This window comes from Papaver somniferum, chromosome 2 (genome assembly GCF_003573695.1).
Source record: "Papaver somniferum cultivar HN1 chromosome 2, ASM357369v1, whole genome shotgun sequence".
NCBI classification, from domain to species: Eukaryota; Viridiplantae; Streptophyta; class Magnoliopsida; order Ranunculales; family Papaveraceae; genus Papaver; species Papaver somniferum.
The window spans coordinates 102,618,647-102,643,297 of record NC_039359.1 but is presented as its reverse complement, the minus strand read 5'-3'; the positions used below and the strand labels follow the sequence as shown (position 1 = coordinate 102,643,297).

At 37.1% G+C, this 24,651-nt stretch overlaps 2 protein-coding genes across 3 annotated transcripts; one reads left to right on the top strand and one right to left on the bottom strand.

The window, feature by feature from the left end:
- Positions 1-6,041: 6,041 nt before the first annotated feature.
- On the top strand, positions 6,042-7,852 carry LOC113348616 (STOREKEEPER protein-like). The gene has a single exon (XM_026592460.1). The coding sequence runs from the start codon at positions 6,165-6,167 to the stop codon at positions 7,527-7,529; it is 1,365 nt and encodes a 454-aa protein (XP_026448245.1). The 5' UTR covers positions 6,042-6,164; the 3' UTR covers positions 7,530-7,852.
- A 2,337-nt stretch (positions 7,853-10,189) lies between these two features.
- Positions 10,190-15,142, bottom strand: LOC113348615 (ribosome biogenesis protein NOP53-like). Of its 2 annotated transcripts, none has more exons than XM_026592459.1 (12): positions 14,866-15,142; positions 14,344-14,519; positions 14,200-14,245; positions 14,043-14,113; positions 13,834-13,914; positions 13,603-13,713; positions 13,285-13,373; positions 11,923-12,042; positions 11,715-11,837; positions 11,256-11,322; positions 11,075-11,162; positions 10,190-10,552 (listed from the first exon to the last, which is right to left on the bottom strand). In XM_026592459.1, the coding sequence occupies exons 1-11, from the start codon at positions 15,032-15,034 to the stop codon at positions 11,079-11,081; spliced, it is 1,137 nt and encodes a 378-aa protein (XP_026448244.1). In that variant the 5' UTR covers positions 15,035-15,142; the 3' UTR covers positions 10,190-10,552; positions 11,075-11,078. The 2 variants fall into 2 exon arrangements, with proteins under 2 accessions (XP_026448244.1, XP_026448243.1); XM_026592458.1 differs by having other exon boundaries at positions 11,083-11,162.
- Positions 15,143-24,651: the final 9,509 nt, after the last annotated feature.

Below are 24,651 nucleotides of genomic sequence, written 5' to 3'. Positions count from 1 at the left end.
TTGTCTAGGCTAGTTGTTGATTCCCCTGATGATCCCCTTCCTATAAGGGATAAGTTTCCTGATGAACAACTGTTCTTTGTTACCCAATTACCTTGGTATGCGAATATAGTTAATATCTTGTCACTGGTGAATGCCCCATCATTGGGGTAAACAAGATCGTTCTAGGTTTTTAGCCGAGGTTAAGCACTTCTTTTGGGATGATTCTTATTTATTTAAGTATTGTCCCGACCAGATTATTAGGAGATGTATACCTGAGAGTGACCAGTCCATTATTATTTCCTTTTGTCATGATCATGCTTGTGGGGGTCACTTTAGTGCTAAGAAGACTGCTGCTAAGATATTGCAGTGTGGATTCTATTAGCCTTCGTTGTTTAAAGACTCCTACAGTTATTGTGTTACTTGTGAACGTTGCCAGAAATTAGGAACCATTTCCCATAGGAACATGATGCCCTTGAACCCTATTTTAGTTGTTGAGGTCTTTGATGTGTGGGGTATTGACTTTATGGGTCTGTTTCCTAATTCTTTTGGTAACTTATACATCCTTGTCGCTGTAGACTATGCCTCTAAGTATATTGAGGCGGTTACGTGTAAGACTAATTATCATAGGGTTGTGATTGAGTTCTTGAAAGATAATATACTTAAACGTTTTGGTACACCGCGAGCTATAATTAGTGATGGAGGGTCGCACTTTTGTAATGGACCTTTTAGGCTTTTGATGAAGAAATATGGTATTACACATAAGGTAGATACCCCATATCATCCAAAGACTAGTGGTCACGTAGAGGTTTCCAATAGCGAGATAAAGCGTAAATTAGAGAAAACAGTTAATCCTAATCGGAAAGACTGGTCGTCTAGGCTTACTGATGTCTTATGGGATTACCGTACTGCGTGTAAGTCCCCTATTGGAATGTCACCTTATCGATTGTGTATGGAAAGGCATGTCACTTACCTGTTGAGTTAGAACATAGAGCATATTGGGCTGTTAAGCACCTAAATTTTTCACTAGAAAAGGCATGAGCCCATAGGAAACTCCAGCTCAATGAGTTGCAAGAGATTCGTAGATATGCATACAATAGTGCTAAGGAGTATAAGAACAAAATGAAACTTTTGCATGATAAGAATATTTTAATAAAGTCATTTTTTTCAGGTCAAAAAGTTCTTATGTATGATACCCGCTTGCATCTTTTCCCTGGGAAGTTACGTTCTCGGTGGATGGATCCTTTTATTGTCCGCACTGTCTTTCCTCATGGAGCTGTTGAGATCGAGACACCGGATGGTAGTAGTTCTTAGAAGGTTAACGGTCAGAGACTGAAACCCTTTTTAGAGCCCTTTCCTATAGGTGATGTTGAGGAGGTCCCTCTGGAGGACCTTGTTTACCCTTGATTGACCATCGAGGCGATTGTATGTTGTATATTAGTTTTTGATTTCTTTCTTCACCCAGGTACTATCTTTCCGACTTCTCTCTTTACTGATTCCTCATGTTACTTTACTTTTTGGTATTGCTCTTTCATTAGAAACATTGAGGACAATGTTAGATTTAAGTTCGGGGGTGGGGAAGAAACTTTTTGTTAGATTTTAGTTGCAATAAATAAACTCCAGAGCCTAGATATTTATGCTTATTAAGGTTGGCACTAACCAATCTAAGTGGATGGGAACATCTTGGTTACAGGAGTTGAGGAACCAATCTGATTAGATGGAAACATCTAAAGAGTCTACCCATAAAAGCACAGGGCTCATAAAAGCACCAATCTGATTGGTGGGAACACGATTCGAGTTGTTACCATTGCTAAAGTGAAATAGGGTGATTGAGATATCATGAAAAAAAAAATTGAGACCAGACCATCAAACCAACCGGAATAAATTCAAATAAAGTCGACCACTGGTGCCCTTGTATATGTCAGTTGTGTTGACCTAGAGTTAGGTATATCGACCACTGGTCCCCTTGTATATGCCAGTTGTGTTGATATTAGTCATACCGGTATCTCAGTCGATTAGGATAGGTTCATCTTGGCAGAGGCCTTCAGACAGATATGAGAAACACCGTTCACTTTAAACCATCTAATTTTCTCTTTATCCGTCTTATTAATCTTTCCATGTGATTGGTTGACTCCGGTTATGATGTCCAAAAACTATCTGAGTAGAGCTCTTTCACTTATATATGAATTTTAGTATGTTGAGTGCAAACTCGTGTACAACAATTGGAATTTCGCATCATGGTACTTCTTCCTATAGTCGATGTTTGTATGCCAACCAAGGAGATTATTTAGTGCCTTCCAAGGTTCTGTGTAGATAGCTAGGGTTTGGAGTAAAGGTTTTGTGGGTACACCTCTGGTAAACCCTCCGGAGACAACACTCCGCCGCTAGGGACACCTAGCGGTTTAACGGCTTGTTGCGCGTGCTAAGTGTAGTCATTTTATTTTCTAGATTAGATTTGCTCGAGGACTAGCAAATAATAAGTTTGGGGTTATTTGATAGACACATTTTTGTGTCTAAGTTGTCCTCAATTTTATGTATTGTTGGTACTCAATTTTGTACTTATTATGGTGTTTTGTGTGTTTGTAAGTATTTTTGGGAAATAAACATTTTTGGAAAAATCGGCTCGAAAAATTATGCGGAGCACCCCCGGAGGCAATTGCTATACGGACCCCCACTTTTTGCTAAGGGGAACCCACGTCTATGTGTAGCCCATTTGTCTATAGCATCCACTGGTTATTTGGCACCCAAGACGTTGGATAAGGGCTAACCTCCTTCTTCATTTGAATTCTGAAAAATGGCGGGAAAACCAAGTTTCAACTGCCGGAAATAGGGTTTGGGATTTGAACCTGTTACAGTGAGACTAAAGGGCTGGAATTAATTGGGTATACTACAATGGGCTAGACAGGGATTATGTATATGTTGGTTTCGATCCAGTTTGGCTGAATACCAAGATTCGAAGAAATCAGGGAGATACTCACCGGAGGAGATATTCACAAGATTGCGCGAGCAGCAGAGGAGTTTGCACATGCTTAGAAGACCTTAACAACTATTTGGAGTGTGAAGGAGTTAAATATGGCAATTTGGAAGCTTCAGAACGCGTGTAGAGATCAAAAATCTGAATTATTTCCTAAACTGGTCGTGAAGAATAATGCCGAGTAATGGAGAATTATATGAAGTTATTACGTGAGAATTTGTTGTTGCTGGGTTATAAATAGGTGCTGGGATGTCATAGAAGGTTTACGGAGAGTTTGGAAGAGTTTTGGAGAAGACAGAGGTGATAATCAGAACCACCAGAAATATTTTTCTGTTGTTGCTCATCTGAAGAACACGAAGAACAGACCATCCAAGACAGTCGTTTTTCAACAGTGCTAACGACACACAGGCGTGGGTCGTAGAGCTACAAAATCAGCGACAATACTGTTCTATCGTTCTTTTCAGTTTGTAACAAATAAAACTGTTACAAACCCGGTTTTATCATTGTTTCTCCCATTTCATCTTTGTAAACACCCTTTGAGCAATAAAAATGAATTTTGAGTGTGTTTCCATGATGATGAGCTAATTCTCGCGCAACCAAGGCAATGGATGAAGCTATCTATGCATGAATGATTGGTAACAATTTTATTTTCTCTAATTACAATTTATAATTCATTCAGTCACCACTTTTACGGAGTTCTAAATGTTCACATAATTTTCTTAATTACTTGTGATTCAATTTGATAGATTATACTTTGTTTAATCGATTGATAGTCTATTCTTAAGGAATACAATTAATATTTGGGAATATGCTTGATTATGTGTGAATTAAGAAATAAAGGACTTAAAGGATAATTAGAGTTTTGAAACATATTTGGTATCGTTCATTCATGTGTAATAGTGGAATCTAGTGTCTTGGTTACTTTTAATATCTTGAAATCAATTTTGCAATAAGTTTTCTATTTTTAAGTTTTATAAGTCTAAAATCTTTTGCTTTCACAAGTCTCAACGAACTTATTACTACAACTCAATGAAAAGCACATCACATACTCCACCCAAAGATTTACACTCGGATCTTCTCTTAATTAACCTGTCAGACAAATTCTGGTTCTAAATGTAATTAGTCATTTGCGCGTAGTTTCTTGCACGCAAGCCTCTTTCTGATTGAATCTTGGGCCTCAAATCTTCATCTTCATAGTCAGTCCGCTCCTTATCACGACAGATTTCCTGATTTACCATGTTATATAAAATTATGCAAGTGAGCATAGTCTTGTGTATATCATGAGGATTTAAACAACGATATGAGCCGCAAATGATAGAGAACTTCCTCTTCAAAATTCCAGAAGATCGTTCCACATCCTCCCTTAATGCCGTTTGGCATTGGTTAAAATGCCGGTATGAATAACCCAATTCGCCGGCAGGGGATAACGGTAATATTGAACCGATGTTGACCATTTTGGATAGATATCATCCACGAGATAATAACCATGCGTGTATTGATGGTCGCTGATTACGAAATGGACTTGGGGAAAATTTTCATACTTTATATCTTCTAACATATGCGATTTGTGCAAAACATGAATATCTTTTTTTGAACCCGGGAGATTAGAAAAAACGTATCATATCCAACAATCATAAGAAGTAGCATCTTCAAGGATAAGTAGGGCATCCATGCCATACTCAATGCATACAGTCAAGAATACCTAGCATTCCTGGGAATCTCATATCCTCATTCTCCTAATATTTCTCTGACATAATCCTCGGTTGGTTTTCGAAAATACGTTACTTCACAAAATAATGAAAGATAGGTGAATGTAGTTGTTTTGCCCATACAAAGGTACTCACTGTTCGAATCTGCTCGTTTTCCATAACCTAGATTCCTTAGAGCTGAAGTAACTTTTTGTTCATAACCTTGACCTTTAATATTCAGTGCATCAAACAGATAATTAAATTGAGGTTTTACCCGACAAAGCTCATTAATAATCTTTATCACCAGGTGTGGGGGCATTGTGGAATCGACGTTGGAAATCTCGATTAGAGTACATACAATTAAGATGAAAATAATTGTGCATGAGCTTCTGGTGGAACCATTAATCCCTCTCTCGATACGTATATCTTCTTGTGAATATTTCTTTTGGCTCTAGAACTCTAGGTATTTGACCTTAACATACGAGCATCGGAGTGTCCATTGGTTATGTATCTTCAGCTTCCTCATCATCAAGTTGTTGCAACCTCCTTTAATACATTTCTTGCTATGATCTAAACCGATTGATATGAATATTCCTCTCGTCATCAGAACTAGCCATTAATAATTATGAAATTTAAAATTGAGAGTACAGATAAAGAAATAGGTAAAATATATGTAGAAGTAGGTGTAAGTAATTTGATGAAATAAAAGGGCATATATATAGGAATGAAATAGAGGAAATAGTCGTTACAAAATAGTCGTTAAACGATATATTGTCCATCGAGCGATATAGATTATAAACCCATTAATAATCATAATATCGAAAGTGCTATAGTGAATATCTCTCTATTGAAATACCGACGCTCAGTTATTTTCTCATAGTGGCGGAACTGAAGGTGGCATGGCAAATTGATTTTTCTGCTACGGTGCATAGGAATGGGCCTTAGATTAAGTCCTATGGGCTAGATACGCGAAAAAGCGTTGTAGATTAAAAAAAAACGTTGTTTATTTGTTAACACTACTTCTCTCTAGATATATCTCGCATGTAAACTAGTAGCGAGATAGTTTCGCTGAATGGTTTAGCGCAGCCAAAATCACCATTCGCGGAATGGTTCAGCGCAGATTGATTTATTTTTTGATCCAACGGTTGTGTTGTTCCGTTCAGCGCAATCTAATTCTTCTTTTCGTTATTCCATTCAGCGCATCTACTTTTCACTGTTCTATTCTACTAGATTGGAACCACCACAAGACTTGGCTAATGTCTCAAAATATAAACACCTGACCTACGAGGTACCCATCGTAAATTACAGCTATTTTCGTTACGTACGATACGAGTCTGTGGTGTAACACGAGAAAGTCGCCCTAAAAAGCCCAGTAGGCGTGTATTTATTCCCCCAGATGCAACGCCCTTTATTGTCAAAAACCCTAACTTAACTCTTCATTCCCCATCTCTAATCGGCGAAATTTGTTATCATAAACCCTAAGCCTAGCTCTTCATTCCCCATCCCTGATCGGCGAAAAACAGAAAATGGCTCAAAAGAAACCCCTTTTAGAAGATCCACCAGCAGCTTCAAGTTCTGACGAAGAAGTTGAAAGTGGAGAAGAAGAAGAGGAAGAAGAAGTCGAAAGTGGAGAGGAAGAAGAAGCTGCAGGAGGAGAAGGACAAGAGGAGGAAGAAGAAGAAGACGAGGAAGAGGAGGAAGGAGAATCAGAATCTGACGATCAAGAAGTAGCTCCCAAGAAGCCTGAGCCGGTCTCAAAACCTGAATCTGCTTCTTCATCTGAAGAGGAGGAGGGGGAAGAAGAAGAAGAAGAAGAAGAAGAAGAAGAAGAGGAGGAAGAGGAAGAGGAAGAAGAGGAGGAGGAGGATTCTGATGAAGAAGGATCTGGGAAAGATGAATCTGAATCCGATGAAATACCAAAGAAATCCAATCCTGCTGAAGTCCTTCGCAGTCCTTCCAAACCCAGTGTTGGAGACGAACCTAAGCCGAAGAAAACTGTATCAAAACCCCCTTCATCAACTGCTCCTGCTATTGCTGTTGTTCCTATTTCACAGAAACGTCCTGCCGAGAGTAACAGAGCTGAGATTGATATAGAGAAAAAGAAGAAGAAAAATGATGAGGAAAATGGTGGTGGTAGCAGTAGTCATCCTGAAGGTGAAAAAGATCCTGAGAAAGATCCTAAGAAGCTCTTTGCCAGAGTATGGAGCGACGATGATGAAATTGTGGTTCTGGAAGGTATGCTGGATTGGCATAGGAGAGGTGTTGATCCTTTTGCTGATTTAGGTGGATTTCTTGAGTCTATTAAGGAATCTGTGAGTGCCACTGTTAACAAAGATCAATTGCTTAATAAAATGAGAAGGTTGAAGAAGAAGTACCAAAACAATTACAAGAGAGGAAAAGCTGGTCAGGACCCTACCTTCTCCAAACCCCATGATTTGAGATGTTATGAAGTCATGAAGTTGATCTGGGAAGGGGAAGAAGTTAGTGGCCGCAAAAGGAGTGCCCCTGCTGATGCTACTAGTAACGGCAATGATGAATCAGCTCCAGCAACTAATGGGAAGAAAAGTAGGAGTTCCAAAACTAAAACTACTCCAAAAACTGTTGCTTTGAGTGACATTTCGTCCAAGGAGCTTCCAAGGGAGGTTCAAAATGGGATGTCTGCTTATCCGTTCTTGCTTGAGGCGTTTCGGGAAAATAAGAATGGACCTACTCTGGGAGAAAGTCTTTTGACAGAAGGTTTGGCTTTACTTGGAGATTCAATAGCCAAGGAATGGGAGAAAAAGTGGAGAAAATTTAATGAGGAGGAGGCTGAGGTTTACTTGAAGCGTGTTGACCTGGTTCGGGAACTGACTACTGAAGTTTTGAAAGCGGTTAAATCATCTGATTCTTAGGATCACCATGAGGTAATTGCTAGTTGTGTTTACCTGCTTGATGCTTGGAGGTCTAGGTAATGCTTTTTCTATCAAAGATTTGGCAGTTATAGGTTTATGTCAATAGATATATATGTTTTATTAAACCTTCCTTGAATGTGATTTAACATCGCCCTTGTTTCAAAACTTTTTTTGAATAGATTTAGTATGTTTCTTGTTGTTTAAGCTGCCATGATGATGACCTATGTTTGTTGGTTGTTCAAGTTTAACGCCTTTGTAGTTTATGATTGGGATTTTTTCGGTTGTATGTTTTCTTTAATGCACTTTTATTACTTGCAGCTTTAGATTTTGTTTTGTCCAAGTATGTTGCATGGCTGTTTTTATTTGGTTTTGCTGCTTGGTAATCAATGGGGGTATTGTTAGACTAGTGTTAGGCCGTTTATATTCTACTGAATTTTCAATGGTGGCTCGAGTTTTTTCATTGTTAGTTCACGGCTGCTGAGAAGTGGTAAGCATTTAAGTGGCGGTCTTTATTTTGTAGTGTTTAATCAAGGTATATGCTTGGTCTGTTCCCAACCTATATAGGCTTTCCACTTACAGTTATTGCTTTAGCATTGAGAATCTGTGGTTGCAGAGGGATTTGAAAAAACGACAATTGATTGCAGGAACAAATATTACTTCCCAAATATTGTGGAAGTAAGAGCCTAGCAAGTTTGTTAGTTCAGGTCGATCTAGTGTTTCTTTAGCAAGTTTTTTAGCGTCTGTCCTGTAGTACTGTGTCAATACTTGCCAGAAATTACTGGATCAGGATTTCATATGAAACATGGTTGTTGAGGTACGTGAAGTATGCAGTATTATTGAATACATACCGGCATTATAAGTTAGAACTAGGTTTTATGCTAGATGCATGAAGTTAGCTTTTGTCAAGTCTTATTAGCTGCCAAAATTGTTTGCGAGTCTCCAGTTGCTTTTTATTCACGTACTTTGTGTGAACATGAGCTGCAAGAGAGTTACTTCAGAGGTTTTTCTGTTCAATAATAAATAGAATACGATGTTTCTGTTCAGTAATAAATAGAATACGATGATAGGTGCCTTAGTGCGGTTTTTCTTTCCGTTGGACTTAAAGTTCTTTATGGGTTTGGTTTACTCCTGCTATTCCAGTACTTATCACTAATGAGGTCCTTCGTTTCATTGTTGTCGATGCGGATCTGAATTGTACGCCATTTTAATCCAGGATAATCCGAAAAGCTAGAGTGGTGAATTTCATTAGCCTCTGTATGTAGTTTTTCTTGCTTCTGCCAGAAGTTCAACTTTCCTCTAGTTTGATGTAGGTGGATTGCGAAGCAGGCATGTCTTTGCAAATATTATGATGCTGTTCATTCATTAGATTGCATGGGGTTAGGAACTGGTGAAGCCAAGCAGTGTGACTGCTAATCCTACTTCACTAGAGCTACTTCTAATTTTGCAGATTTTAGTTTCTGGGTTTTGATGAAAATCAAAATCATGGTTGAGGATATTACTTTGCAGACTTGGTCTTGGATTAGTTAGGAGTCTCAGTCAAGAATTTATGTTATCTATTAGTGAAGATGATGGAGGTAAAAGCATGAAGCAGTTCACCTCAAAGAGGTGTCAACTGGTGTTTTGATCTTACACAGCTTGCTCTTGCACTGACCTTCTATAGTGATGCTATTCAAAAACTAAAATGAATAATGAATAGTTTGCTGGCGTTATTGTTATGGCTGTCAAGCTTAAGGGAAGTGTTAGACATCCAAGTAGTACTTGTTAGACATCCATAGTTCATTTTGGCAACATGCTTCTAATTCCAAGATGGTGTAGCTGTTGAGAAAAACGAGAATGCAAAGAATGCAAAGAAGGATGTAGGTCTTTTACCAAGTCAGTCCAGTCTTGATGAGGCAAATGCCTTGCATGAAAATTGACTATTTAGTTTGCCTATACTTGGACAAACAGGACAAAAGATTTGATTGGCTGATGTAGGCGTTTACACTTGTCTTCTAGTCTTCTAAAATGGCTTTCAGATTTAATTGGACGGAGTTTAGAGATAATAACTGTAAGTTCATTATTCATGAGCAGTGGAGTAACCTGTGAAGGCCTTGCTGATCCAAAGAACAGATGAGGCTATGAAGGAAAGAGGCGAACACTGGAGTAAACTGTGAAGGCCTTGCTGATCCAAAGAACAGATGAGGCTATGAAGGAAAGAGAAGAACATTGCTTTCTTTCATTTCATATAATAAGGTCAATTGAGAAAGGGGAAAAAAAAACAGTGAGGACCCAAATTGAGAGAAAAGACTTCATTTCACTGGCCCCATCCACCCGACCAGAGCTGACAATCATAGGGATCATTTATCAAAATTGAGTAGGACTACCAGTGCTCCCAACCCTGCTCGCTATCTTGCTATAATTGTGCCCTGTACAACTGAGTGATATTGTGCATAACGGACTAGTCAAAGTCCCTGAATGGGGAAACGCGGGCAACTGTTGGAGATGATATTGTGAAGACTATTCAATCTGGCCGATTGAATTGCCGTAATTGTAAAAATCTTCTCAAACTGATAAAACCATAATTGTACTGCTTTAATACCAAAGAAGAATTGCCTTGCTAGTGCCGTGGACTTTAGACCTATCACCTATCAGGTTATGCGATTGCAATGTGAGTTAAGAAATTATATCCAAATTGCTAACTACTAGATAAAACCTCATATGTGTAATCTGTGTAAACTTACATCACCCATTTCAAAACTGCTTTCCTATCTGGTAGAGTACAACTGATAACATTGTTATTCCACACAAATTAACAGCTTCCAATAAGAAGAACTGAAAGGCTTATGTCTTCAAAATGTTGCCACATTTTCTTAACAGAAGTACAATAAAACTTGATAAAATAAACTTGAGCACAAACTAAATTCTTCAAAAATGTTCCTTCGTTGGGCTCCCATTAGCAGTTTCCAGGTGAAAGTGCTAAATAACTAAAAGTATGTTCCGCTGAGGTAGTTGTTCTTCTGAGTGCCCTGCAGCCCTCAAATCACCTGAACAATCCTTCACAATTAGACTCAACAAACAGCAGTATTTTGCTAAAAGAAGCATCATAGTTAACCTTTACGCAAGATGCTGATTGAAAGAACTTTTGTTTATATAGAACCTTCCTTCCTAATTCCATTACATCATGATTTGGATCAGTAGCAAACAACTCGCTAATCCAGTTGAGGGGTAAAAACTAAGATTACTAAAAGTATGACTTGTAGACAATATAACTGAAATAGTAAATTATATGTATGTTATATTAGAGATCCTTGATCGGGACTTGGCTTTGGTGGACCTCTTTGGTTCCAGGAGGAGATTTGCTTAATACCATTAGAAATTGCCTTAATTGCAAAACAACACACTGTTGTTCACAAGAATGAGCAACTAGGCTATGTTCACAAGAATGAGCAACTAGGCTAAGAAAAACTTTGGTTTGGACTAAAACCTGATATTTTTGCACAGCTACAGTGCAGAAGACGTTATGTGGCACAAAGGGAGGTCATCAGTAACATAACAACATTAATTACCCGTTTACCTCTTCCGCTTAGCCGAAGGAACAACCATTCCTCGTTTCTCCAAGCTTTTGAAGCGATCCCTGGCAAGGGTGGAACAACCCTAAATAGAGCAGAGGAAAACACCAATAAGTTTCGCTAAACAAATGTGAACGCGCCCAAGCAGAAAATAAATAAACATTAACAGAAGCCGTACCTTTAGCTTACGGAGCGATCCAGAAATTTCTTCGGATAATAGGACTTGCACCGGAGCAGGTTCAAACCTGAAATCCAACAAACATTAAAAGACACTGGGATTACTATTTCCGCGTCCCACCAAAAATGTGATATGGTATTCACATTCCAAGGAATTTATGGAATTTGCAGTAAATGTAAGAAGTGTTGACATGTCAAAACATAGGTTTGGCATATATCTGACATCAACACACTGTACAGAATAAGAAAGCACTAAGCTACATGCACTCATGACAGAAAACAAAACTGCAGAACCTATGAAAGATTTTTTTTTGCCATAACAGTGCCAGTTTAACGTTCAAAGCAGCATAAAATGAACCACACAAAAGCACGGGAATAGCAAGTGAAGTATGATCCTACCATGATGCAATGAAAACAAACTGAAAGAGAGAATACTACAAATTATTTGAAGGATAATTACTTGTGTTTTCCTAGACGTGGAGGAGCCGATTTAAGTCTTTCTTGCTTAGCTATAACACGTCTGTCATGTCTTTTCCGTTTCTCCTCGTCCTCCTCTTCAATTTCTTTCATTATATCAGCCACACTGTCACCAAAACAGCCAAGAAGATGGTGTCATTACGCTTTTCCCACAAAAGAGTGCTACAGACAAAGATTAGGCATCAGCTTACCTGTTGATTTCTTTTGTAAGTTTGCCCACCTTCTTTGCTTCTGCTTCTGCCTTCAGAACTTCCTTACGTCTAGCTCTTCGGTTATGCTCCACCCTGGTAACTCTCTTTTTCTTTGAAGCTCTGCACAAAGCATAGATGTAAGTTTAGTGTATGTGTTAGTAAACTAAACACAAATAACTCCCAACGGGAGATTTGAAAAAGAATTAAAGAGAATAATCCTAGCAAACCTTTGTCCACGGAATATATATGACTACAATCTGAAACCTTTCTCACATAGCAGTGGTAGCACTGTCTACATGCAACCCGTGCAATTCTGCATGGGCAATCGAAAACGAAAAGATGAAACCTTATCGATGGATTGCCCTGCGGAAAGGTGTCAGACTTGATTTCAATAGTTAGTGGTCGTGGCCAACATACATGCTCATTTATTATGAACACTAGGATATCTGCCCACGGCCACAAGAGCCAGGGATAGCATGGTGAAAATGGACAGTTCGAGTCGTTCGACCTTATTTACATGCCAGATATTTCTTTACATATACCACCATGTCAGATCATCTCCGTCTTTCCCTAGATGGAGGTGTAAACAATGAATAATAAAGTATGAGAAATACTTGGCAAAAATTTCAGAAAGGCATGGCAACTTTTGAAGATGTGTGAGGGAGACTGCTTAAAATGGCTTAGACAGCTTACCCAAAGCTTCATTAGGAAGCATAGAGGTCAGCACTATATGCGTATATCCAAAACATGCTTACAGATTCATATGACCCTGGTGAGACTTCTGAGTTGTGGCTTGTAGAAATCATTATATAGCTGGCAAAAACGAGAAACTATCTAGTCGACTTTAATTTTGGAAAAGCTTGGTAGAGCCTAAATCCTGCTAGTAATTCAATTATATTCTATATAAAACCGGGTCAGCTCTTAGTTTTCCCGAACTTTATTCATTGCCTCATCGTTGAAACATCTCAGAATTTGATAATAACAAAGAAACGGGTACCCGCCAAATATCAGACATCCATTTGATGCAGGGGAGTTTTACACCTATTTTCTATGTCTAGTAAGTAGTTCATGGAGTCTGTTTTAAGGAGACTTTTATTATTGACAAACTAATTGACAGATTACCATAGAGTATACTGGCTTTGTGCCCTGGGCTCAATTTATAAACGTCAAGTTTGATTTCTATTATTCCATTCTCCTATTTCTGTTTTCTGATAGTTTCTTTCTTCATGCTAACCTGAAAACCCCATCACTATTACTCATGCATGATACCATCATAGAACTGTATACTCAACAACATTCTAGTAAAAGCGTTAAGCCTTCGCAAGCAAATGCAAAAACGAAAAAGGACAGAGTAAAACAGACCTTTGCTCAGATGGTAGATCATTGTCTATGCCCATATCATCCTCTTCTTCATCACTCTCACTTCCACCATCAGCATCAAGAAAATACATCTGAAAACACCAGATATTACATGGTTATACTCTAATGTTACTTCCTAGCAGGAATAGTGGAGAACGGGAATGGCATGCAAGAGCAGATGCTTTAAACCATCCGTGATGAATTGTCCAGATAGTAGGAGCAAAACATCACAAAGGGGTGACAGGGAAAGTGAGTGACCCATACACAACTAAGATGGTAAAGAATACTACGCTATACAGAAATGAAACTGCCAAAACTTACATCTTCTTCGTCTACAACTTCACCGGTAACAATTAATGGAACTGGTTGAGGACCCAACTCGCTTTTGTAGATCTTTTGCATTTCCTCCGCAACAGCAACAGCCAAAGAGTCCTAATATAGATGGCAGAAAGTGTGAAACACATAAAAAAAAATTATTTTCCAATTTGTTGAAAGAGCTGCTATAGTGATATATACAAACAATAGGAGAAAGAGATCAAAAGAAAACAAAACCTGGTGGTCCTCAAATGAAGGATTGAAGGAGCATCCGGGTGGCTCTATTTCTACTGCTGGGATTACGGATGGTTTTGTCTTCTGAAAAATTACCTCAAATATTAACCTTTAAATCTATCTATAAAAAAGTCTGGTGGGTACAGCATTTCACAGCCATAACAGAACAAAATATGCCAAGACACATTCTAGAGTGAGACAGTGAAGCAAACCTTGTTGAATTGGGCAGTCTCTGGGACTGGAAGAAAATCGATAACCTTGTCGGCCTGGGCACTCTCTGTTACTGTAAGAAAGTTGGAGGGAGCCAATTTAGAAGGAAAAAAAATGCTACATAAACGGGAAAATGGTAGAGTGTGGTATCATAAGTACCTTTGTCATCTGCCCATATGTCCTTAATACTAGATGTCGATTCCTTCTGATCATGTCAGCAAAGAAGCAATGACTAACTAGAAAAAATAAATAAAAACAAATTGAGAACTGACAAACTATCCAACTACTAAAAGAAAATCTCACTTTAGAATCATCTTGCTTTTCATGCTTTGCTGCTTTCAAAGCTTCTTTCAACTTTCTTATCGACTTCTTCTGTATTGAAGATGGAACTGGTTTAATGAATGGATTTCTTTGCAACAAGCTATCACAACGAAGAACTTTCTCTCTACTTTTATCGATTTTCCTCTTGACAGCTAAATCTGTAACAAAAACCAATCAGGTCTTGATCAATTTATAGTCACAAAATAGAACATACAGTCAATCATGAAAAATAAACATTATTATTGATAAACAGTAAATTAAAACCATATCACACAGTCCAAATTAAACCCTTCTTTACAAAACTTATGCAATAATCAATTTTCCACTATGGTATTGTCTCATAAAAAAGTCAAAACTAAACTTATTGGGTCAAACATTTAATAATTATTATGCAGGAATCAAAATAACCCTATCTTAAACCCTAGCTTGTTGTGAGCAAACAGTGAAACCCTAAAATAAGAGAATCAAAAAGGGTAAAAAAAAAAAGGAGTTGAGTAATTATACCAGTAGATTTATCAACGTAGAAGAGAGACTCGCTGGGAACGGCCTCTAAGGAACCACCACTGAGAGCGTCTTTAGTAGATTTCTCAATGAACTCATCGATGTCATCTGTGGCTATGTTTTTTCTCCATGCTTTTTTGTTCTTTCGTGAAGTTTTTGACTTCTTCCCCATTAGTCTCTCTCTACTGCTGTCCTGTGAGCTGAGCAGGAAAAAAGAGGCTGCTGCGGTTAGGAAGAAGATGAAGAAGGTTTATGTTCTTACTTTTAGGGCCGGACGAAAAAGAAACCTTGCAAATGGGAGGTTTTAGTTTTTATACTGTAGATATTACTACTATTAGCTTGAAGTCGTGCCCGTGCCCAACAAGACGAAATAATTAGGTCAGTTATTGTTAACTTCGGGCCACATGTTTCTTTCTTTCTGTTTTTTTGTTTTGTTTTTTTAAAGAGCGAAGGGGCAAATTCATTGAATACAGTAAGGTACAGTGACAGTGAAGGAGGAAGCGCAGGACAAGTAACAAGTTCAGATCCACAAGTGACAGAGGCTTTGGGCACCCTTTAAGCGGTAATTTGGGCTAAAGAAAAACAACTACAAAACTTCAGCATAGAGGGAGACTGTGAGAAAATCATCAACTACATAAATGGCAAAAATGTAGACATTTCTTGGAAAGCTAAGGCTTATATTTTGGAGGCTAACAGAATAGCTCAATCTTGTGACAATTTTTTTGGTTTTTCTTTTATTCCTAAACTAGGTAACCAAGTAGCGGATATCTTGGCAAAACATGTTAGGTATTTAAATTCAAGTCTTGAATGGGGATTTCATCCTCCAATTGTAGTAGAAACCAAATTCTAGTAGATAAATCTAATATTGGGAACTATCAACATCCCATATTAGATGGCTCTACTTCTTTTGTAACCGCGACTCCTTTTGAGTCCTAGTCGTTTTATTCAATATTTTACTTACAAAAAAATAAAAACACAGTAAGGTACAGTGTAGAAAAGGGACGAGGTCAGCTATTTCCAACTACTGCCTCCCAATCACAAATCAAAGTGCTGAGATAAAAATCTTCAAACAACTCTGTAGTTAAAGACCAGTTATACAAAGTATATTTAACGACAATAATGAGTCGGTCAAAACTTTTTCGACTGTTTCGGTAAAGTCTCTCATTTCTCTCGTTTCAAATTGACTACCAAGTTGCAAATTGTAAGATACTCCAAAGCTTCCTCATGAAACACCTACTTTTCTTCCTTGACCACTTCCATGCATTCTTCTTTATTATGGAATCAGAGAAAACTCATTTCAACTTAAAACTGTCAAGAAAATAATACCAAATTTTTCTTGTTTTAGGACAATGCAAGAGTAAATGGTTCTGATTTTCCTGTTCAATTGAACAGAATAAACATACACTAGATTTAACTCTACTTGCTTTGTGAAGAATATCAAGTGTGGGAGCACCATTATGACACAAAGACCATACCAAGAAGGAGACTTTTAAAGGCATCTTTGGATTTCAAACCTGTTTGTATGGGAAAACTAGCAAAACATCTGCATCAAGAGAGTTGTAGCAGTTTCCTACATAGAATTCATTACCAAATTCTCATTTTCTGCAGTCACTAATGTTGTCCGCTAGAGGTAGGAGCTCACCTATAATTTGCAGCATATCAGCCATATCGTCCACTTCTTGCTCATTTAAATTTCTTTTGTAACTTGAAATTCCAAGCATCATTTCCTGAGAGCATGTCATTCACATTAGCATGTTTAGTTCCTAAAATTTCGTAAAGTCGAGGAAATGAGGTCTTTAAAGTATCATTACCAATCCATTTATCAGACCAGAACCTTATTCTCTTTTCATTTTTTTATAGTACATAGACTTTAGAATTCCATGTCAAAGGCTGGTACCAGATGGGAAAGAAAGAATCATGGTCTTCACCAAACTTCTCACGAACTATTTGCCTCCATAATGCGTTTTTTCCTCTCCATATCTCCATTTTTATTTACAATGTAGGGCTTTATTAATCAATTTTAGCTTATTAATACCTATTTCTTCTCTAGATTTAGGTAGCACGGCTTTAGACCATCTCATCCAGTTTCTCTTCTTATTAGAATCAGTAGAACCTCATAAGAACTTGCGCATTATCTTCTCAATCTCCTTAATGACAGAAACAAAAATCTGAAATATATAGAGGTAATATATAGGTATATTAACAATCACATTATTTATCAATATACGTTTGTCCTTCAGAAAGGTGTCTCCTTCTATAATTACTCAATTTCTGTAGACATTTCTGAATTACAACCTCCCAAATAGACTTGCATTTGGACTTACTCCCTACGGGAATCCCGAATAAGTGATTCAAAAACTAGTTAATTTTTCACATATTATTTTGCTTAGAAACGCGATATGTTGTCTCCCATTAGTATATACTTTTCTCTTTTCGTTAGATTTGAAGTTTACGTTCGTCCATATAATTCGTTCCCCCTTAGACAGCGCTTAGCACAGCCATATGTCTTGGTCGAGTTCTGCTACATTATTCTCCCCCTTCTTGTAATAAGTTGACTAAGGTTTCGAATAGGGATCATCGTGAACTAGGCTTTGAGAGATTATCAGGACTAAAGAGCCATATTAGTTTTTTCCGATGATGCCACTAAGTTTTGCAACTTAGTACTTCATTTATGAGACGTTATTTAAAGGTATTATCCTCACTTAACAATTCCACAGTCGTACTCCCCACAAAGATATAACAATTAAGCACAAGTTCAAATTGAACTCTCCCCCATTAATGTCATTCTACAAGAGCGACCTTACTCTATACTAGATAAGGATTTCCTTGGACATTAACAAATATAAATCTCTATCTAATATTTTTCTCACTTCCCGCCAGTTACGAACAAGAAAGCTTTTAAAATAATGGTTTTAGATTTTAGAGGAACCCCAAAATACTGTTCATTATGAGAAAAATCGTCACTAAAAATTTGCTTCTCTTAGTTAGAAAACAGAGAGTAAAGAGATTTTTGTAATATGGTTTCATACGACAACATTTTGATTTAGCCAATGACGAAAGTAGAACCTAAAGAAACATACCTATTTCTAGTAAGTTACAACAAAAGAAATAAACCCTTTCGAAGAATTATCTTATGAAATCCTTTGCAATTTTATCACAAAGATTAAACATTGCAAAATAGTTCCCAAATAGTTTACTCCTTTTTTAGTCAATTACGAACACAAAGAGTAAATAGTGTAACCTTTAAGAGAAATATTCATGAGAATACATTCTTATTATACATCCATGATAAATAAAGAACCATCATATGAAAAATAAGCAATACAAAGAATAATTAATAATGATTAAGTATTGCAAATATCATCATTAAAATAAAGTTTAACTAAATAAACTTCAATAATTGATGGATGATAAGAAGTAATAATGGAAGCAAAATCCTTACAAGGTGTTAAATAGTCAACACAAGAGGAGATATTACTGAAGGAGCTAGGCATCAACTTCAGCGTCATCTTCACAGTCACTCCATGTGGCATGGATTTATACCATTTCTTCCTTGAGATCAGGATATTATGTAGTAATGGCATCCAATTGAAGTTGCACACTTTTTACCTTATTCTCGATTATGTGTTGTGCTTTGAGAATTCTTTGAAGTATACTCAAAGTTTTAGAATCCTGTGAGCATGAATCTGAATAAGTTAAAAAAAAAACACTTTTGCTTTTCTAGTTATTGGTTTTTAGCTTGTGAATAGACGATGGAAGGAGAGGAGATGGAGTACCCAACGACATTCCCATAGGAGTGAGCAAACTAGCTCTATAAAGTCTTCCAATAAGACAAGGAAAACCTAAGCTTTTGTTACCTTTGGTCATGTTAATCATTTGATAAATTTTTATACCATAAATGTTAAGGTTTTTCTGTTTTATTGATGAGAAGTAAACCATCTCAACAAAGTCACGACTCCAATAGGCATTGTTAATCAAAATTGGACAAATATTTGGAATGCCAAATATTCTAATATTTGAAAAGCATTGGAGAGATCCTTAGCAGGAAATTTTCCATCTTTTCATTCTATAGCTTTTCCACAAAGCTTGATAAATATGACATCCTTTAAAGGTCTCTCTCATAAAGGTCTTAGCAACCTAAAACTACCCATAAACAAGTTTTGTAAGGTTGGAAATTTTACGGCAATCAACTCAAAACAATTTCTTCACCAATCATGGTTTTAAAACTTAATGCTTCTTCATTAAAATCATGAATGTTAGCATAGAAGATCCTTGTCAAGGTGTCAAAAAGATTCACCATGACCCTCAAAGATGGTACCCAATTTAAAAGCTTTCAAACAAACATTAGCTCCATGATGTATGAATTTTTATTCAAATTTCCTCTCCAAAATAAAGTTCCTTGAGGAAATATTGTGATAAATTCTAGAAAAAATTTCATCAATGAAAGAAATATTATTACAAGTATTATCACTACTATTTTTTTTTCTTTATTTTGAAAATATATTGATGAAGTGTAGACAAACTAGAATTTTTAACAAGCATGGCACTTTTTCCTCTAGTTTTAGTCATCTCAATTAAAACTTCAATCAAAAATACAAGAAGATGAGAAAGTAAAACTTACTTTGATCAAGATTCTCATAAAAATTCTTCACAACTTAAACCTTTATAGAAGAATCAAAGAGGATCACGAAGATGTTAAAATTGAAGAGAAAGATGCCCAACTTTCTTCAATTCATTTGATAGTTCTCAGACCCACTTTCCTCTTTGGGAGTTCGCGAACCTATATATGTCCTTTAATGGGCCTTTGGGTAGTTACAAAATAAATATTTTGAAGTTATTTTAGACCATAACTTCTTAATCGTAAAATATTTCAAAAATCACCCTGTTTGGGAAATTTCTCAAGAGTATTCGAATAGAAAATTTGAATGAAATCAGTGAGACTTATACAGAAATAGTCTTAATATTGAAGAGTAAAACATGACAATTTTAGTGATAAAATTTTGGTTTAAATCCTTTATTAGAAACTGTTAAACCAAGATGTTATATGTCAGTCGTAGTATTAAATTGATATTTTTTCGAGCAAAAACAAATTTAAGTTTAATTATCAACATTATGATTAAATTTTTCTAAAAGCTTAAAATTCATCTGGAGCTAGTTATACATAATTCCCCATGAATCATGTTATCATTTCTTGCTTATGAGTCAGATAGGCATGGAGAAATTATTCAAAGAGCATAAGATGAGTTGATACCCACATCCAGTCATTAATTTTTTAGATTCTTAGAGATGATGTGGTAGCACCAAAATCAAAACAAAAATTGACTTTAAATTATCAAAAAAGGTGCATAAAAACAATCATGATAACCACATTCATGGGATCAAGTCATAATGGAGCAAGGCTCAGCAATTTAAGATGATCTTTTATTGTTTTTGTATCAAGAATTTTTATAACTCTTTAATGGCCCAATGAAATATCAGAATAAAACTAGGATTCCACTAACAACATCTGATATAACAACGAAGTATATTAATTCCAAAAAACAAATTAAATCATATGAGACTAAGGATACCTTTTATATGTACACTTGACCCATTTCAAGATATGTACATGATGGGGTTATCCAAAAATCTTGCTACCAAGAAGGTGGGTGAACAACTAAATGCTCACGAATCATCTCTTGTATAATGAGCTAGATCAAAATTATGACTTTTTTTTTTACCAAACTTGGCCTTTTCCATTCGATTATCTTTTTCCCGGAGATGTAATTAATCTATTGATTTATGTTCTTCACTGTCGTTGCAAAGCTCTTTTAAGGAGAATACAACACGTCTTTAGGTGACAAACTTTTCCACAATGATAACCGAATTTATCAAAGTCATAACCTTTCGGATAATTCACCTTGTTCTTAAGTCGAGCAAAATGACACAAGACTCAAAAGTATTTTTAATGGAATCACAAAAATCCGCGTCTATATAGATCTTTCTTTTTTGCATTCCTTGACGGGATTTGAGGATAATCTTTTAAGAGGGTGAATCCTGGTACTTTTAACTGATATATTCTTGAGTTTAACCCTTTTTGAAGGAATTTATATTTTTCCTAAAGATTTTTTTTTATCAACCAACAAGTCAAAGACTTTAGTTGAGCTAGGAGCATCTACATGAATAAATATGATTGACCCCTTAGACATGAAGCTCTGAAAAATCCATAAGGAATTCTGGCGCATGTTATTGGTTAACGAACCGAGCTTCCTAAAATAATTTCCCATTAGGATAGCCTTAGAATCCTTACAAACACAAACAGTTGCGCGTTTTGGTGTTTGCCTGCTCTGACACCAATTTAAATGGAGGACATACCAAGTAGCACATATCAATATTAAAGATCTGATAATGATATGAAGACAAGTTTAACTTGGATGATCTCAGAAATCAATATCCAACCAATAACATAGTATGTACTCGAACTGTCGTTGAACCGAATTCCAACAAGAACAAGCCTTATAATCTTCCTTTCAAGATATTAATTCTCAAGAGTAAACCTTGTAGGTTTTATACAGTTTTCTAGGTTTAAGACTTTCTAGATTATATACATTGTCGTAACTGTCATTGAAATATGAAAACAATAATAAATAATATCAACAATCCACGAACTTTGAGGATAAAAAAATAAAAAATAAAAAAATTATTAGGGATTGTGGATGGTGGTTTTTAGTATAGGGCGAAACTGTAGAAGTCGATCTACCTGACCCGGCATCAGATATAGTAGACATTGATATGTCTATATTCCGCAGGAAATTTGGAGAATATATCAAAATCTGATGAGTGCTTATGTCTCTCTTCATATTATATTGAAACTTAAGCTCCTAGATGAATTGTTCACTAGTATATAGCCTAATGAGTATATAAGCTCCTAGCTGCATTACTCACTAATGCCGGAGCCTGTCGAGTATTTTTCCTATGCTATGTTCCCCGGATGAACCCTTAATATTGATATGGCATGACAATTTGTGTTCACTCGCAGCAGAGTAGCACGAATTCCAAGTATCAAGGTTAAGGTCCTTGCATAAAAGTACTCAAATCGGAAAGCATACTGCTCTCTGGAAATAAACTCAAAGAACTTTGTGTCAACACATAGAATTCAATTAATTTTGTGATAATTCAAAATATTCATATATACCCTGACTAATTTTCAAAAATTAGGGTTTTGCGCGCTGCGTAGTATATTAGACTCTGTCGGTCGAAACTAAGTTTAGGAAAACTAGGAAATTAATCCTCCATGGATTAGTAGGTGCAAAATCCTACTCAAAATCAGAAATCCGCGGAATAAAAGCAGCAATAAAGGGAGGTGTGGCCATGTCTTAGGCCAGCCGGCGCCACTTGCAATTGGTCACACCCCATGTTGCCCGATCGGCCTCTGTTTCCCGTCGACCAATCAGGTCGCCTTAAACCCGCCACACGCTGGCTGGGCCCATACTTGCCGGCCCTATTTCCATCGACTAATCAAGTCGCTTTAAATCCGCCACAAGCACACTAGAAGTGTGGTCACGCCCATGCTTGTCCGACCTCTTTTATATTAACCAATCAGGTTGCTCTAAACTTGCCACAGCGTTAAAAGAGGCAAACTGCGCTAGATGGTCGCAAAGTCAATTGGCTTTTCAAAACCGCGCCAATATGCCAGACGTGCCATGTTGCGCCAATGAGCTGAACGGCATGCCAACATGCCACTCAGTCACGCCAAACATGCCAACATGTCGTAAATAGCGCGCTTACGTGCTAACGTACCTCCTGTTAGGGTTTTCTAGTCAGAAGAACGATTTTGCTTTAGGCGCATTAACCAAGACCCTAATTTCCAGTTGTGGCCCAAATTACGCCAATTTGGGCCCCACAACATGCCACGATCCATGCGGGATCCAGGAAACCCTAAGAATGGCGCCATACCACATCCACTCATAGCAACCCTTGCTTCTATGGCCGATTCCACATTATGGCTTTGTTATGGTTCCTTTGACGTGACTATGGCACCGTGCGCACAAAAAACATCACCATGTCGCGGCCACATGCACTAATTAGGGTTTCGGTATGCCAAATCCTAATTTAGGCGAAGCTGCCACGCCAACCAAGCCAAGTCATGTTACCCATAGCATTGATATTGATGTGGCAACTAGAACTAATGTTGCCAAGCCATATTTGGGTCTAGCACCAATGTGCCACCGAGCCACTTGCATGCACTAACTATGCCAACCATGCCACTGTGTCACCGGCGTGCACTAAATATGCCACTATGCCATTGGCATGTTCCAATGAGGCCACCGTTCTATTATCATGCGCCAACAGAATGTGGCCATAATCAATGGCCACGTTTTCTCATGAGTTACAATCTCAGCCGTCCAAATTCGCCACAGGATTGACAGGCCTGTGTCAAGTCTTAGGCGACTAGCCAAGACAAGCTTCATAGTGTCACATGTTATTCTCCTGTGGCAAGTCTCTTGACTTTGACTTGCCACACGTAGCAATCTGCTATACGTTTTTCACGAAAACACTCGAGACATCAAACATGTCACAAACTGGCAGATACTCATCAGGGTATCGGTCTGACGGTTTACAGCGTGCGGCGTGCAACACGCCCATTATAAAAAAGTGTCAGAAGGCAGGGCAGTTAGTGGAGGCAAGAAGTAGTGGGTGTAAACTAACCCGTCTCCTTCATAGTGGGAACGTGGTTTCTGGAATTTATACACGACCCCACTTCTCCATCACTAAATCATTCCCACTTTCTACGAGATCAGGGTGTTTTCAATATGACTTGTATAAATTAGGTTCTACTTATTTCGACCAAACGACAACAGTTTTGGTTAACAACAACACAGTATCCAGAAAACACCAAAGAACTGATAGCTTACATTCCGCAAGCCAGTTTCAAATTGTGATATAAGTCATAAAACACCTTCAGAATTAACCATTCTGGTCTCAACACCTTCTTTGCTTTCCTCCCTAAGACCAACCATTCTCCTTCACTTTGTGACCGAAGCAAGAATGGAACGGCCATTTCTTGGTTTAGGCCAGGATTATACAGATTGATCTCTCGAATCTAAAAGTACTCCCATGCAGTGCATTTGTTTTAGGTTTAGATTCGTTCTCATCCACACACCCATATTTACCAAAACCAGTAGATACAGTTTTTACCCACAAACAGGGATATTTATATATTAATCTAGTTAGACGATATTATTAAGAAATACACCCAAAAGAATATTACTTTTGATATGCCTCATCCATGTGCCTCGTTATTAATATAAAATAATAGTATGAACCATCTATATGGGTCGAGGTCAGAAATGAAACTACATTTTTCGTCATCCAATATATTTGAGGATTTGATGTTTCAATAGACTAGTCCTCTGTTCTTTCATGCATGTGTATATGCAATTCTTTTGTTACATTAATTGTTATATTTAATCTAACCATACAAAATCTTTTAGAGGTTGAAACTCAGCTATAATTCCAAAAGCTTTTAGAGGTTGAAACTCTACTACAATTCTATAGACTTTTAGAGGTTAAACTCGGTTACAATTCTAATTAGCTGATCTAAGAAAGGTAAGAAAAAATAAGCTACCTAAGAATGAAACACTCGATACTATGATATAATAATTGATTAAGACAAGGAGTATCGAAAAGACCATACTAACCTACCGTGTAATATTGAGTAAATACTACCATGGCTGTAGAAGTCGTACACAAAAAGTTTCCCCTCTTTGGAATAGTAGTTTCCATTGAAATAACTTACATTAGATATTA